Here is a 15688-nt window from a genome sequence, read left to right as displayed (position 1 = left end):
AAAAAGCCCATTAAATAAATTCATCTGAATTTTTAAATACTAAAATGTTAGGAAGAATTCCTCCCCTGTGAATGGTTGCCAGTGGTTCTGTGCAGTTATAGAAGTGTCTGCACTGCCCAATCAGAACTGGAAGAGATGTCCACGTAGCCGTCTAAATGACTTACCAGGCTATATTCAGCCTTTATCCAGCTAAATTCCAGCCGGCTAACTTATGGGACAGGTTTGGGAAGCTGTTATCCTCCTGGGTCATATATCAGCCCCTGTCCATTTCTAAAACAAGATACTGAGCAGGTAATAAAGACCTGAACTTCAACAAACACATGGGATCTGGACCTAACAATACTGTGTAAAACTGGAGCATTAACTAAGAAATTGTCATTTAAGCCCCAGCGACAGAGCAAATCTCCTGTAATCACTATGTGCTCTTCTGACAGAGGTGTGGAGCAGTTCAAACCTTTCATCCCTCCATCTAAGGGAAGCTTAGGGGGTGAAGTCCTTCCATCCATCCAGTACACCACCTCTTAAAAGACCCCGGGAATATTTGCTTTAATATCTTGGAATTTTGCAGAGAGATTGGAAAGAAAATAATAACCATAACTTGTGCTCTATTTTCTTTCTCTCACTGCCTGCCACAGCACTGGTCGCATTGCACAGCTGCCTTTGATAGTCCCAGGAAACCTCTCTCAGTTTGCATGCGGAAATGTAAGTTTCTAGACTCTTTCTGTCAGTTATTCCAAATCCACTTGTGTAGGGGCTGCAGCTCTACCCTCGTCCAGTGGGGTCCTAGAAGCTAAGCAGGGCTGGCTCTGGCCAGGTACAGCGGGATCAGCAGGGCTTTGTATTTTGGAGGCAGTGCCGGCTGAAAAATCCTCTCACCACCTCCACTGATTGGCTACATTTAAACCCACCTCAATTGACAAGGCAGCTAAATTTAGCTGCTCGAAAAATGGGCAGCCACAGAGGCAGAGTTTGGGTGGGGAGTAAAAGTTAACCAGCTAGTACAAATTTTCAACAGCCAAAGCCAGGTGCACCTATTTCCGGATTAATTGGCCAAATTGCCCATCTAGATTGAAGTATATTTTCAGCCATTGCCTAATTGGTTACGTTGTGTTTGGAAATCAGCTTAATTTACCGTTCAGATTTTGGCCAGCTATGAAAGGTGCCTAGCAGTGCTTTGAAGCATAGGGCTTTCAGTGCAGTGCATCCTTTTGGAAGTCCTTCGTTCCGTATACCTTTCTGAAGGTGCAGCATCCAGAACAGGACACAAGACTGCAGACGTCTTGTACAGAGGAATAATCACTTCCTTTTTGGGTGCATTTCATCCTAAAGTGACGTGCCTCTTGTCATCATTCAGCCTGCCCATCTGTTTGTCCATCCATATGCATGGACTGAGGGGGCTTCTGCACGGATCGGAGCACTCCTGCCAATTTTTGCAGAAATAAATGGAAGGAGAGAGCCCCTGATCCAGATGGTAGCAAAGTGGGAGCCGCCTACTTTGTGTTACACTGCAAGTAGAGACTTTACCAACGTCTTTCTTCTGGTTATACCTCTCGCCAATGTCTGCTTCTGCTCTAAGAGTAGATTTGGTGTTTGATGTTGGTGGCGTTGAGGACGGTATCTGAAAGCACGAAAGCCTAGGACAGGGCAGGCCCAGGAGATCTGCGAGGCAGTGGTGTGGGTGGGGAGACCAGATAGGCAGATTGGTCTTTTCCTGCCTATGCTTCAGTGACTGTAGCCAGTGCTGGAAAAGGTCACAGTTAACTTTCTGGACTATGAAGTAGAAATTCTCTCAGAATAGGCAGAGCATCCACCACTGAAACCTGCAGGGACTGATGATGACTTGGACGCATTATTGCCTCCCTTATTCAATGCCCAATGTATTGCGCTGCGGTACGAACACTTTCCACTCTCCTTCCTTCCCTCCAGGCCAGCGATCTCGCAGCTCTGAACAGCAGTAATATCCTCACTTTGTTGAACAACATGGGTGTAAATATCAACATCAACGGAGATCAACTGATCTTGTTCTTCAGCAAAGTCAATGGGACAGCACTGGAAAATGCCCTGGACAGCTTTAACAACCAGGTAAGGAAGAACAAGCAGGTAAGGAAGAACAAGCAGGTAAGGAAGAACAAGCAGGTAAGGAAGGCCCAGACACCGGGCTCTGGCATAAATACCTGGCTGCATATACCCACATTTACCCAACACTTCTGGAGCAAGGATTGTCACCTGCTCTGCACCCCCTTTCCCTCTCTCTCTCCTGCCCATTGCTCTGCTCTGCACCCCCTTTCCCCCTCTCTCTCCTGCCCATCATTGTCTGCTCTGCACCCCCTTTACCCCCCTCTCTCATGCCCATTGCAAACAGTCCATCTGCAACTCACCCAACTCCTTCAGCTCCTGCTATTGCCTCTGAGTGAGCGTTTATATTTGCAGAAAGATCCCACCCAATGGGGATGGACTTTGTAACTAAAACTCCACTCCTTTATACCCATTTCTAGAACATAACTTCATCCTGAATAGCCTGTGCCTTAGCAAAGCCATTAAATTATAAATGATAATACTTCTCAAATGCTAATGCAGACGGGGGAATGTTTCATTTGCAGACTGTCAGCACCTCAGTGGTTCCATCCAAGGACCTCTTCCTAGCTGCTCTCTGGGAGGTAAAGCTGAGGAACGCAACCCAGTACAATCAGACGGACTTTGTGCAGAGCTGGTTCCAGGCCAGGCTACAGCCCTTCCTGTCGGCCATTAACACCAGCGTGCTCCAGTGTCTGCAGAACGTGTCCATGGGCTGTCAGCAGTACCAGGCAATGTAAGTCCTATTCGACCCGCTTGCTTCTCCTAGACCCCGACTCCGAGGGGGGGTTGGCTCGATTCGGCCTTGTCTTTCAGTTCCTGATGCAGCTGGGTTTGTTTTTGCAGGAATTGAAAATGTTTTGTAGACAACATTGCTGTCAGTGGGGAATGCAAATGTTAGGTAACTTATTGAGGGGGCCCTGGCTTCTCGCTACAGGCAGTAACGCAGGCAACCACACAGCCCTAGGGATGTTCACATGCAAATGCAGAGGCCCGGAAACAGCGGACCCTGGACCAAAACAGGGAGGGCAATGATGAAAGGCATTAGCTGTGCAAATGAGCTCTTTCATTATAGCCTGCCATGCCCACAGGTAACAGTTTGTGCATTTACCAGCAACGTGTGTACTTTTATCTGCATAGAAACGCAGGCAGTCCTGGTCCTGTGCAACAGCGCCCACAGTGCGGCTGCTGCCGACAAATTACCTGCAGAGCAAGGAGGCACAAATCTCTGCCTTGGGCAGTAATCAAAGGCAGAGTATGGGAGTGTGCGCTGGTTACTAACGTATGGGAGTGTGCGCTGGTTACTAACGTACGGGAGTGTGAGCTGGTTACTAAAGTATGGGAGTGTGAGCTGGTTACTAAAGAATGGGAGTGTGCGCCGGTTACTAATGTATGGGAGTGTGCGCTGGTTACTATAGAATGGGAGTGTGCGCTGGTTACTAACGTATGGGAGTGTGCGCTGGTTACTATAGAATGGGAGTGTGAGCTGGTTACTAAAGTATGGGAGTGTGAGCTGGTTACTAAAGAATGGGAGTGTGCGCTGGTTACTAACGTATGGGAGTGTGCGCCGGTTACTATAGAATGGGAGTGTGCGCTGGTTACTAAAGTATGGGAGTGTGAGCTGGTTACTAAAGAATGGGAGTGTGCGCCGGTTACTAAAGTATGGGAGTGTGCGCCGGTTACTAACGTATGGGAGTGTGCGCCGGTTACTATAGAATGGGAGTGTGCGCTGGTTACTAACATATGGGAGTGTGCGCTGGTTACTATAGAATGGGAGTGTGCGCTGGTTACTAAAGTATGGGAGTGTGAGCTGGTTACTAAAGAATGGGAGTGTGCGCCGGTTACTAAAGTATGGGAGTGTGCGCCGGTTACTAACGTATGGGAGTGTGCGCCGGTTACTAAAGAATGGGAGTGTGCGCTGGTTACTAACGTATGGGAGTGTGCGCTGGTTACTATAGAATGGGAGTGTGCGCTGGTTACTAAAGTATGGGAGTGTGAGCTGGTTACTAAAGTATGGGAGTGTGAGCTGGTTACTAAAGAATGGGAGTGTGCGCCGGTTACTAAAGTATGGGAGTGTGCGCCGGTTACTAACGTATGGGAGTGTGCGCTGGTTACTAACGTATGGGAGTGTGCGCTGGTTACTATAGAATGGGAGTGTGTGCCGGTTACTAACGTATGGGAGTGTGCGCCGGTTACTAAAGTATGGGAGTGTGCGCCGGTTACTAACGTATGGGAGTGTGCGCTGGTTACTAAAGTATGGGAGTGTGCGCTGGTTACTAACATATGGGAGTGTGAGCTGGTTACTAACGTATGGGAGTGTGCGCTGGTTACTATAGAATGGGAGTGTGCGCTGGTTACTAACGTATGGGAGTGTGCGCTAGTTACTAACGTTTGTGAGTGTGCGCTGGTTACTAACGTATGGGAGTGTGCGCTGGTTACTATAGAATGGGAGTGTGCGCTGGTTACTAACGTTTGTGAGTGTGCGCTGGTTACTATAGAATGGGAGTGTGCGCTGGTTACTCACCGGCCTGAGAGCTGGAACAAGTTCATGGTGAATTAATGCTTTAACAGGCAGCCACTGCAAAATTAGAACAATGCTTCTGCTTTTGGTCAATTTCTTTGCATTTTATTTTTCCTCTTTTTATTAAATGATTCTGCTTTGGGTTTTCCTTTCTCTTATTTCTATGGCGTAACTTCTTAGAGGAGTTGCCCATCCAAAAACTGAGATGTCAACATTTTCCCCCAATCCCTGGCTAAATATTGTCCTGCCTAATTTATACCCCCATTGTATTTTGTCTCAACGTGATATGTGCATAGCACCAGATTTTCAGACTCAATGTCCATGGGTACCTTGTGTTTGAAAATGGCCTTGGTCTCATTGGGTTTATTGGTAGCTGTGTAAGTTTGCAGTTCGATGTCTTACTGAATTTGTACCCCTAGATGTTCACAGATCACATTTATTGAGTGAGTTGCACTTACCAAGTGTTTAATTGCTGGACTGGGCATCCATTCTGATATTCTGTTATGGTTTCAAATGTCTAACGTGCAGTCTAACTGTTCCCAGTGTTGTGTGCATGTAAGCCTCACACACAGTTGCACAAATGCCCACCTTGACATTTTACTCTTAAGTGTGCCAATCTTTTCTGATGAGTGGAAATGCCCACGAGATGCCCTGTAAGTTGGCAATCACTCACAACAAGGCCACTTCTCTGCCTACTGCCTAGGCCAGCCTCCTGCATGAGTTGGGCACAAAGAGCGTAAGAGGTATTCTGACTTTAGTCATGTGATCTTGACAGCTCTGTTCTGTGTTCCAGGATGAAAGGATTGACTATGCAGTTTAACTCAATGTCTCCTGATACGCAGACGAGTGTATACAACAGCCTGGCCTTACCTTACCTGCAGAGTTTAAACATCAACAACTCCTCAGGTAAGAGAGTGCTGTGCTGAATGCATGAGCCGTGGGCAGGGCAGGCAGTGCAAATACGCATAGTCAGCTGCAGTCCGTTCTAGATGAGAACCTATGTCTCAGAATTCATGTGCTGCCCAGTTCACGCTCTGCAAAACCAGAGGGAGCATGGAAACAAAAGGGAATGCCTTCAGTATTTCAGGAGGGACGCATCATGTGGCCAACTGTGCATGGACATCATCTCTTGTACTTACTCTCAAGCCTGCACTCGTTCACACACACATTCTCCAGTGCTCACAGGTGTGCTCATTCCTTCTCTGTTACACACTCATTCTCAGTCATTCATTCACACATGCTATCACTTATTCGTACACTCATTCTCCATGTTACACACTCACTCACTCGTAATCAGTCATTCACACATACACATATTCTCCAGTGCTCACACATGCGTTCATTCTTTCTCAGTTATACACTCACTCTCAATCATTCATTCACACATGCTATCACTTATTCGTACACTCATTCTCCAGCGCTCACATGTTCACCTATTCCTTCTTTGTTACACACTCACTCACAATCATTCACACACACACACACACACACACACACATCCTCCAGTGCTTGCATGTGCATTGATTACTTCTCTGTTACACATTCACTCGTAATCATTCATTCACACTCACACACATTCTCCAGTGCTCACATGTGCGTTCATTCTTTCTCAGTTATACACTCACTCTCAATCATTCATTCACACATGCTATCACTTATTCGTACACTCATTCTCCAGCGCTCACATGTTCACCTATTCCTTCTTTGTTACACACTCACTCACAATCATTCACACACACACACACACACACACACATCCTCCAGTGCTTGCATGTGCATTGATTACTTCTCTGTTACACATTCACTCGTAATCATTCATTCACACTCACACACATTCTCCAGTGCTCACATGTGCGTTCATTCTTTCTCAGTTATACACTCACTCTCAATCATTCATTCACACATGCTATCACTTATTCGTACACTCATTCTCCAGCGCTCACATGTACACCTATTCCTTCTTTGTTACACACTCACTCACAATCATTCAATCATTCACATACATTCTCCAGCACTCACATATGCGCTCATTCCTTCTCTGTTACACACTCACTCTCAGTCATTCATTCATTCACACACACACACACACACACACATATCCTCCAGTGCTTGCATGTGCATTGATTACTTCTCTGTTACACATTCACTCGTAATCATTCATTCACACTCACACACATTCTCCAGTGCTCACATGTGCGTTCATTCTTTCTCAGTTATACACTCACTCTCAATCATTCATTCACACACGCTATCACTTATTCGTACACTCATTCTCCAGCGCTCACATGTACACCTATTCCTTCTTTGTTACACACTCACTCACAATCATTTTCACACACACACACACACACACATCCTCCAGTGCTTGCATGTGCATTGATTACTTCTCTGTTACACATTCACTCGTAATCATTCATTCACACTCACACACATTCTCCAGTGCTCACATGTGCGTTCATTCTTTCTCAGTTATACACTCACTCTCAATCATTCATTTACACTCACACACATTCTCCAGTGCTCACATATGTGCTCATTCCTTCTCTGTTATACACTCACTCTCAGTCATTCATTCATTCACACACACACGCATTCTCCAGTGCTCATACATGCATTGATTCGTTCTCTGTTACACACTCACTCATAATCATTCATTCACATATACACACATTCTCCAGTGCTCACACGTGCGTTCATTCTTTCTCAGTTATACACTCACTCTCAATCATTCATTCAAAATCACACACATTCTCCAGTGCTCACACGTGCATTCATTCTTTCTCAGTTATACACTCACTCTCAATCATTCATTCACACATGCTATCACTTATTCATAAAAGCATTCTCCAGTGCTCACACGTATGCTCATTCCTTCTGTTACACACTCAATTGCAATCATTCATTCACACACACATTCTCCAGTGTTCACACACGCACTCATTCCTTCTATTATACACTCACTCTCAATCTTTCATTCACACAAGCTATCACTTATTCACACACACATTCTCCAGTGCTCACACGTGCGTACATTCCTTCTTTGTTACACACTCACTCTCAGTCATTCATTCACACACGCTATCACTTATTCACATACACATTCTCCAGCCTCACATGTGCGTACTGTTACACACTCACTCTCAATCACTCATTCACACACGCTATCACTTATTCACACACACATTCTCCAGCCTCACATGTGCGAACTGTTACACACTCACTCTCAATCACTCATTCACACACGCTATCACTTATTCACACACACATTCTCCAGCCTCACATGTGTGTACATTCCTTCTCTGTTACACACTCACTCTCAATCTTTCATTCACACACGCTATCACTTATTCACACACACATTCTCCAGCGCTCACACATGCGTACTGTTACACACTCATTCTCAAACCTTCTTTGTTTTGGGGAAAAAGCTTACAGGTCACTTTACAGCAGGATTTAGCCACCTAACTAAAAAGATGGATGGATCGTTTCCTCAGAGGTATTCCCAAGGTTAGGGAAGGAGAATTTAGTCGCTGACTGTGAAGATGGAACTTAAACAGTTCTGTCTTTTTTTTTTTTTGTAACAATTTAACAAAAGTAATTTTCAATACAAATATTTTGGGGATTTAAAATATTATATATTATGTATAAGTAATGTTTCTTATGATCTTCTGCAAATTCCTTACATGACAAAGAAGTAAAACAGAAACACATGAATACATTATTAATATGACTTCTGTAATTATTATGCAATCTATAAAAATTGAGCAAAATATAGAAAGATACAGCTCAAAACCAGAAGTTTTCAAGGTGTGGATGTTGTTAATTTGCAGGTCTGGTCTGTACTGATGGTCTGAATGGCAGTGCTGCTTGGCTAAGCGCAAACTTTGGAAACTTCAGCGTATTTGCTATGCATAAGGACTTGGCCTCTCTGAATATGAACTTCAATGGGGTAAGAACCCCTGATAGACATGAACATATAGGAGTTGCATGCATAAAACCTAAACCTTTGGAAAATTACCTCCACAATGATTCCATGTCCCCATGGTATTAGGTGTTTTGTATGAGACGGTAAGAAAATGCTTTATTTTATATTGCAAAGGTGTCTGCAAGCTTGAGATGCCGAGATGTTGTCTCAGCTCAGCGAATGCTGGGGAGCCCATTGCCCTAGAATCAGCTTTATGTAAGGATAATGTACGTAGATTACTGACTGTGGGAACCCGAGACACAGAATCTCATGGCCAATCTAGGCCCTAAGGGCCACCGTTTCCTCTTGCATTACCATAGCCTTCCCTGCCCTCCTTTGTTTTGGTTGCTCCTCGCCCCTCATCCCGGGCCTTCTTAAATTCTGGTGCTGCTGTGTCTTCCTCAAGAGCACAGTAAGAGGTGAGGGTAGAAGTAGGATTAGAGTCCGGCAGCCATATTAAAGAGTAAAAAATAACCTGGGGGTCTCCGGAGGCACGTTACTCACTCTAATCAGCTTTTGGTAATGTTCCAGAGGAAGATCCTCCATGGGTACATGAGACATTAATCGTGCCACACATGCACACACAACTGGTGTCGTCATGGTTGGTGTAACTGATTGTTTTTTGGTTTACCAAGAACGTGGCCTCACATTATCTTAGTGTCCTGCTGTTGCCTTCCTGTTCACAGCTTACTGTCCTGAATCTCCTCACTGCCGTACAAATAGCGGATGCTACGGTGGAATCTGGTGCTCTGAACAACACCGACAGCATTACCACGATCTTTGGCAGACTGCAAAAGAGCAGCTACACAGTGCTAAAGGAATACTACACGAGATTCTACAATGTAAATATAACGGGATGATTATTTTGTGTGTTCATTATTGATACATAGGATTGTCAGTTGTGTACAAATTATGGATGTACGCATGTGATCCACAATGAACACCTTTTGCGGGAAGCAACGACATACAAGAATTTATAAATAATAAATATATTTTCAAAAGCTTATGCGGGGGTTGTGGGTGTAAAACTGGCACGTGCACACACGAGTAGCCTCTGTGCGCAGTAAGGGAATTAGCAGAAAGGTGGCGCGCACGCTGCCGCGAGAAAAAATATGAACATATAAAGAGCCTGTTTCAAGGGCATCCCAGCGCGGAGCTTGGAAGCACATGCATTGCACGCATCATCAAAGCTGTGTGCATGCTTTTACAAACTGCAAATCAGATAGTGGAAATGAAATCCCACCTGTATTTTCTGCGGTTTTTGGGTCTGGAGAAAGTTGTGGCGGGCGTGGGTTACACGTGCAGCAGTATTTTCATAAACGAGATAGGCGCATAGGTCAGCCAGCTTTATAAACTCTCTGCCTCCGTGCACAAACTCCAATTATTTCACACATAAAATACACATGCGTACATATTTATAAAAAAAGGGTGCTCAAACCGTGCGGATGCCTACATTAAAAAAATGCGTGTGTCCTGAAACCGATGTGTTTGCTTTTGGAGTGGTGTACGTGGCTTTTTATCTGCTGTGTGGCATCCGCTGCAGAATTTATAAAATCCAGGCCTAACGTTAGGCGTTTATGTGCCGAGCTATGTGCACGATTGCAAATAATCCTCAATATGTAGTTAGCAAACAGAATATTTAACAGCTCTCATGGGGAAGTTTTGTGGCTGAAGATTTTAATACTAAGACGTTTCGAACAAGGAATAGCGTGCAGAGCCTTTTTTGTATTGCAAATGCCCTTAGGGTTGTGTGAAAGGGTGAAACACTGGGGTTAATTTTCATATCAAGCCTGGTTTATGCCTGTAAATGCACCGGGGATCAGTGTGTGCATCTTGATTACAGGTGTACACGTGTGAAGCATTTGCGGGACGAGCAGGTGAGGTGGGGGAAGGATTTACATGTATTCTTTTGATTTTCTAAAACGTGCGTGTATACCTGCTTAAACAAAGTTACACCTGTTCACAGCCAGAAATTTTCAAAGTGGTCATACGTAGAAGTCTGCTTTGAAAATTCAGGCTAAAGGCTGTGGGTACTCAGACTGCTGAAAATTACCCTCTGTTAGAACAATCTTGCAGATTCAATTCAATGATTAAAAATGGCTAACTCACAAGGGTGTAATCTCGTATTTTGTCTCAAAAGCGAACTGCAACAAACGTAAACGTAAATGCAACAGTCGGAGCCATCATGCTGAACACGACCCTGGGGCTGCTCTACCCACAGCTGCAAAACTTCAGCACATCGAACTATTCAGACTGGTTCAGGCACAAGCTAATTCTCCTCCTGCCCGTTATCACCTCATCCCAGCTGAGCCAGATCATTACCAACACGACCTGTGACTCCTACCAAGTTGTGTAAGGATCATTCAGGATTTTCTGTCCAGTTGCATCTTTACTGCTGTGGAATAAACTGAGCACCCAATAAAAAGGTTATGCTTTCCATCTTCCTGTATAGTTTTTTTTTGTAATCCCCAGGATTAAGTGATGACCATTCAGATGATTAACCTTTAGCCTCAGGTAGCTTGCAGGACTCCAGGAGGACATCTTTATTGGGGAAATGGATGCCTTTGTTCACCATGTGTAATGTCTCCATTCTCATCTGAAATGTCTTTGTTGTTGCAGGGTGAGTGGTTTGAATGTTGCATATCCATCTATGACTACTGCAACAAGGCAAGACATCTATGGAGCTCTGAAAGTCTATCTGACCAATCACACTGCAGGCGGTAAGACTGATTGTAAAAGCAGGAGAAGGAAATGCAACCAGAAAAGGATGAAATAGTGGAAGTACAGTTTTTCTGAAGAGAAAGGCTAACTTACATAAGGACTAATCATATTAGTATAATATACTGAGAGCTTTATTTATTTTGAGACCGGGCAATTGAGGCGTAAATTTTCAGTGATGTGTCTAACTGCAAAGTTCCATGCATGATTTCAAACATGCGGAGGATGAATATCAGGTGGTAATTCAGCAAAATATTTGTGAATAATGGGGGAAATTTCCATACTCGCCACATCGGTGCACGTGAACGCCTACGCTTCACCTGTGCACCTTTCCCATATGCTTGTGCTTTCAGTGAGAGAATTACCTAAGAAAAAAGTGACGGCAGAGATTTGAACCCGATCAAACCTATGTGAAAAGCTTTGAAAATCCAAAACGATGCATTAAATTTTCTCCCCTGACCTCAGTCTGTCCTGGGAATGGTTTAACTACAAAGCGGCTAAATATACACTGCTTACACAACTCCAAGCATGGGTGGGCAGTATTCAGACATGTGATTTACATGGGCAAAGCACTTTTTATCCATGGAAATCCCTTCCAGAATTGCTCTCATTATAATGTGTGGCAAAACTGAGATTAAAGATAGTGATGGGAACGGAATAACCAGGGCCGGTGCAAGAGTATTGGGTACTCTAGGCAAAGCTTTGGTCATGCACCCGCATCCCCAACGTACCTACGGGTGGCAGCTCCAGCAAGCGCTCTCTTCTTTGGTGGAATTGTCTCTGGCACAGCACCTTCTGGAACTCATGCGGGTAGGATTTTGCTGTCCCCCAATTTTTCCCGCTACAGACAACTGCCTAACTTGTCTAATGGAAGCACCGGCCCTGGGAATGACATTTATGAGTGAAAATTGAAGTTTTGTTCACAAATGCATAATACGTGCATTCATTGTCTCCCTGGAATGCCTCTTCTTCATTTAGTCCAATTTATGTCTGTTGTGAACGTAAACGTGTAATTATTGGGAGCTGAAAATCCACTTAAGTGCATCCAGCCAATGTACATGCAAAGCTCCTTATTTCCACATGTAAGTCTCGATGAAAGTTTTGAAATAATTCCAGATTCATTGATTGGAACTGGAATAGAAATCCACTCACCTTTGGGACTGCAAAGCTCAGGGGCTGGGCACTGGAAGATCATCCCGAATCTGCAGAGGAATGCGTAACCTTTGATCTCTAGGGCCGTATGACTCTGGGGACTGGTACAACAATACAGAGCCTCTCACCTCTAGGGTCAGACATTGCAATAGAGAACTTGTCATCTTTAAAACCTTTAATCTTTAGGATTAGATGGTTCAGGACCCTGGTTCTCACTTTGCATGTTTACTGTACCTCCTGCAAGTGTGTGAGATGTCACATAAATTCAAAATTTATAGCAAAAGTAGCCCTTGTGCCCATCCAGGACACAGGGACTCATGGGGAGGGTCACAGCCTAGAGCAGGCCCTGTCCAAAAAGTACAAAACCAAATCTCAGTCTCTTTCAAAAGCTGCAGTCACTGTGGGGCAGAAAGGCTCCTTCCTTGGGGCTCCCCAGGAACCTCCCCTTCCATCTCTCTAGCCTCTCTCACTCTGGCAAGCTCCTGTCTGACTCTTCTGACAGTCAGGAATGTCTTTGGGGTCCTTCCTCAGATGGGCAGCCTTTCTCCTTGCAAGCGTCCACCACAGCTCCTAGAGCTCTCTCAGGAAGACGATGAGATACATTCAGGGCCGTTGGTCTCCCGCAATTCCACGGCTGCAGAAAGGAGCACAAAATTCAGTGCTTCCCACAGAATTGACCAGTCTTGGCCAGATTGCCAACGGAGATAGTGACCCTCTCAAAGCATTGTTGGCAATGGACGGCACATTTCCCATCCCCCTACTTGCATGCACCAGCTTGCCTGCCCTGGAAAAGAAACATAGGTAGGAGTGGGACAGCGCCATGCACCCTCCCCTCCATGATCTCTTCATTAAACACTGCTGCAGTGAAACAGTAAGAGGAAGCTGCCAGCCTTAGAGTGCCCCAAGCACAATGTCCTTCTCCTCCTCTCTTACTGAGCAGAGCATTGCACATTAAAGCACATGGTTGTGGTCTGGTTGTGCACTCATTGACAGGCTTGCAGCCACCCCTGCTTGAAAACCACTGGTTCAGGGGATTTACACAGGGGTGCAGAAACATTGATTTCTTGGACTTGGTGACTCACTTGATTCACACCAATGAAACTCTGGAATTTATTGCCAGAGGATGTGGTTAGTGCAGTTAGTGTATCTGGGTTTAAAAAAGGATTGGATAAGTTCTTGGAGGAAAAGTCCATTACCTGCTATTAAGTTCACTTAGAGAATAGCCACTGCCTTTAGCAATGGTAACATGGAATAGACTTAGTTTTTGGGTACTTGCCAGGTTCTTATGGCCTGGATTGGCCACTATTGGAAACAGGATGCTGGGCTTGATGGACCCTTGGTCTGACTCAGTATGGCATGTTCTTATGTTCTTCTTATGTTCTTGATACAATACAGGCCTGAAGCTCAGGGTGACCCTTACCAGCTGAGCAGAATGTGGAGCAGATTTCCTGACCAGATGTTGCCATTATGTCCCCTGCAGGTGTTGCGTGTAGCACGTATGGCAGTAATGTCACGAATGAGAACAGAGACTGGCTGCAGAAGAATCTGGCTGCATTCAGCGCCAACGCCCAATATATGGATTTACGTCTTCTGAAAAACAACTTTTCTGGCGTAAGTCATGGGCATGGAGGACAGTGTCTAGTAGTAGTGTTGGACTTTTGGATATGACTTGTGACCCTGTGGAGAACAGGCGTGCGCTACAGATGCCGCCCTTGACCCCCACAAAGGCTCAATCTCAAAATGTCATACTATTGAGAGATTAAGTTTATTTTAGTCTAGCAACATCCATTGATTATTTTGTAATAACACCAGCAATATTGAGAATATATTTTTAATTGTAAGCTTCCAAAGTCACATTAATACACACCCACGTCGGGTCAATGCTCCCGTCTGATCTATTGCAGGTTTTTGGTATTTTCCCATACCAGTGTGCATGTCACCGGTTTATATTGAAAGTGTTGTTGCATGAGTAATGACCCAACAGAAACCTTTCCTCTGCCTCCAGTGTGCATGGGATAAGGTGGGGAGACGTGGGAGTATCAGATAGCATCAGTGGTTCTGCCTCTGTGAAAGGTCACTTAGAAGTTTTCAAAATGAATAATCTGCTGAGCATGGCAGAGACCTCACCACATGGTGTTTTCTTCTTACAGTTTGATCTCCTGGATCAACTCACATCCACCCAGTTGGCAGATTTGTCTGTGGACTCTGGGGCCACCAACAGCTTATCCAATATCACCATCATCTTTGGTAGCTTGAAGAGGAGGAATCTGGCTGAACTGGCTGCATACTTCAAGGAATTTAATGCTGTAAATATACAATTTATTCCACATATGTGATCACTGTTACCAGGGAAGCAATGTCTAGGCTTCCCTGAACAGGACTGAGTATATTGGATTCTACTTGCAAAATATTTTTCCCTCATTCTTTGCTTGTGTTACAAAAAAATCTTTGAAGTTAGGTCCCATTGAGTTTTGTATTATCGTTGTGGACATTGGTCAAACCAATTATGAATCTGACTGGTGCTATCAACCAATAGCGCATCTCCATGCCTAATGCATTGGCCAAGCTTCTACAACTTCCATTCTACTCTGCTTTTAAGAATAAGAATTTGGCACAAACACATGTGGGACGTTGGTAGAGGTGGTGCGGTCTTTCAAAGTTTTATTTGTATTTATCATCAATAGCCAGTAGCCCTGTGTTAGTGGGGAGATGGGGTGGTTTGGCAGGGCTGTTTGTGGGGGTTTGGAAGTTCCCGCGTCAGTAAGCGGAATTCACACACACATTAGTGAAGCTCCACGCACACGTTTTCACCTCTTAACTGGGTCGTGGAAATTAAATCACAGTGGTGTTTTGTCTGCAGTTTTTGGGTGATTGGTCTGGGTGGGGGCAAAGGTGAAGTGCTGAACTGATGATTGCACGTGCGTACCCACAAGTAATTCCATAAGTGGAGTACTTGCATGCTGTAGATAATAGATTTTAAAACGTGTACATACTGAAACAAACCCGCACACATTTGGGGCTCCCGTCATAGCGTTTATAAGATACATCCCCCATACCTGCCTCTGTCTGAATCTGCTGACTTATGCATACTGCTGAAAATTTCCGTCTGTATGAGGAATTCTTTCTAATACAAGGAAAACATCTGTACTAAGAGCATCTCTAAGCATAACTACCCTCCAGAAGGGTTTCCTCTTTCCTCATTCTTTAGGATTTGTATTCTAGCTGGCTCTTTTTTCTGACTAAGCTTCTCTATCCAGCCC

General features: G+C 44.6%; 1 protein-coding gene across 4 annotated transcripts in view; it reads left to right on the top strand.

Moving 5' to 3' along the window:
• Positions 1 to 15688, top strand: part of LOC115076060 — a 98847-nt gene that overhangs the window by 11629 nt on the left and 71530 nt on the right. For 3 of the 4 annotated variants that reach the window (XM_029577168.1, XM_029577169.1, XM_029577167.1), the window contains exons 6-15: positions 636 to 702; positions 1927 to 2082; positions 2601 to 2809; positions 5388 to 5500; positions 8425 to 8543; positions 9245 to 9400; positions 10699 to 10910; positions 11178 to 11278; positions 13909 to 14039; positions 14579 to 14734. In XM_029577168.1, coding sequence (XP_029433028.1) covers positions 636 to 702; positions 1927 to 2082; positions 2601 to 2809; positions 5388 to 5500; positions 8425 to 8543; positions 9245 to 9400; positions 10699 to 10910; positions 11178 to 11278; positions 13909 to 14039; positions 14579 to 14734 — 1420 coding nt within the window. The remainder of the gene's footprint in view (positions 1 to 635; positions 703 to 1926; positions 2083 to 2600; positions 2810 to 5387; positions 5501 to 8424; positions 8544 to 9244; positions 9401 to 10698; positions 10911 to 11177; positions 11279 to 13908; positions 14040 to 14578; positions 14735 to 15688) is intronic. The other variant, XM_029577170.1, reaches the window with a different exon arrangement.

This window comes from Rhinatrema bivittatum, chromosome 14 (genome assembly GCF_901001135.1).
Source record: "Rhinatrema bivittatum chromosome 14, aRhiBiv1.1, whole genome shotgun sequence".
NCBI lineage: Eukaryota > Metazoa > Chordata > Amphibia > Gymnophiona > Rhinatrematidae > Rhinatrema > Rhinatrema bivittatum.
The sequence above is the reverse complement of the archived record's forward strand: the minus strand, read 5'-3'. Positions and strand labels throughout refer to the sequence as shown.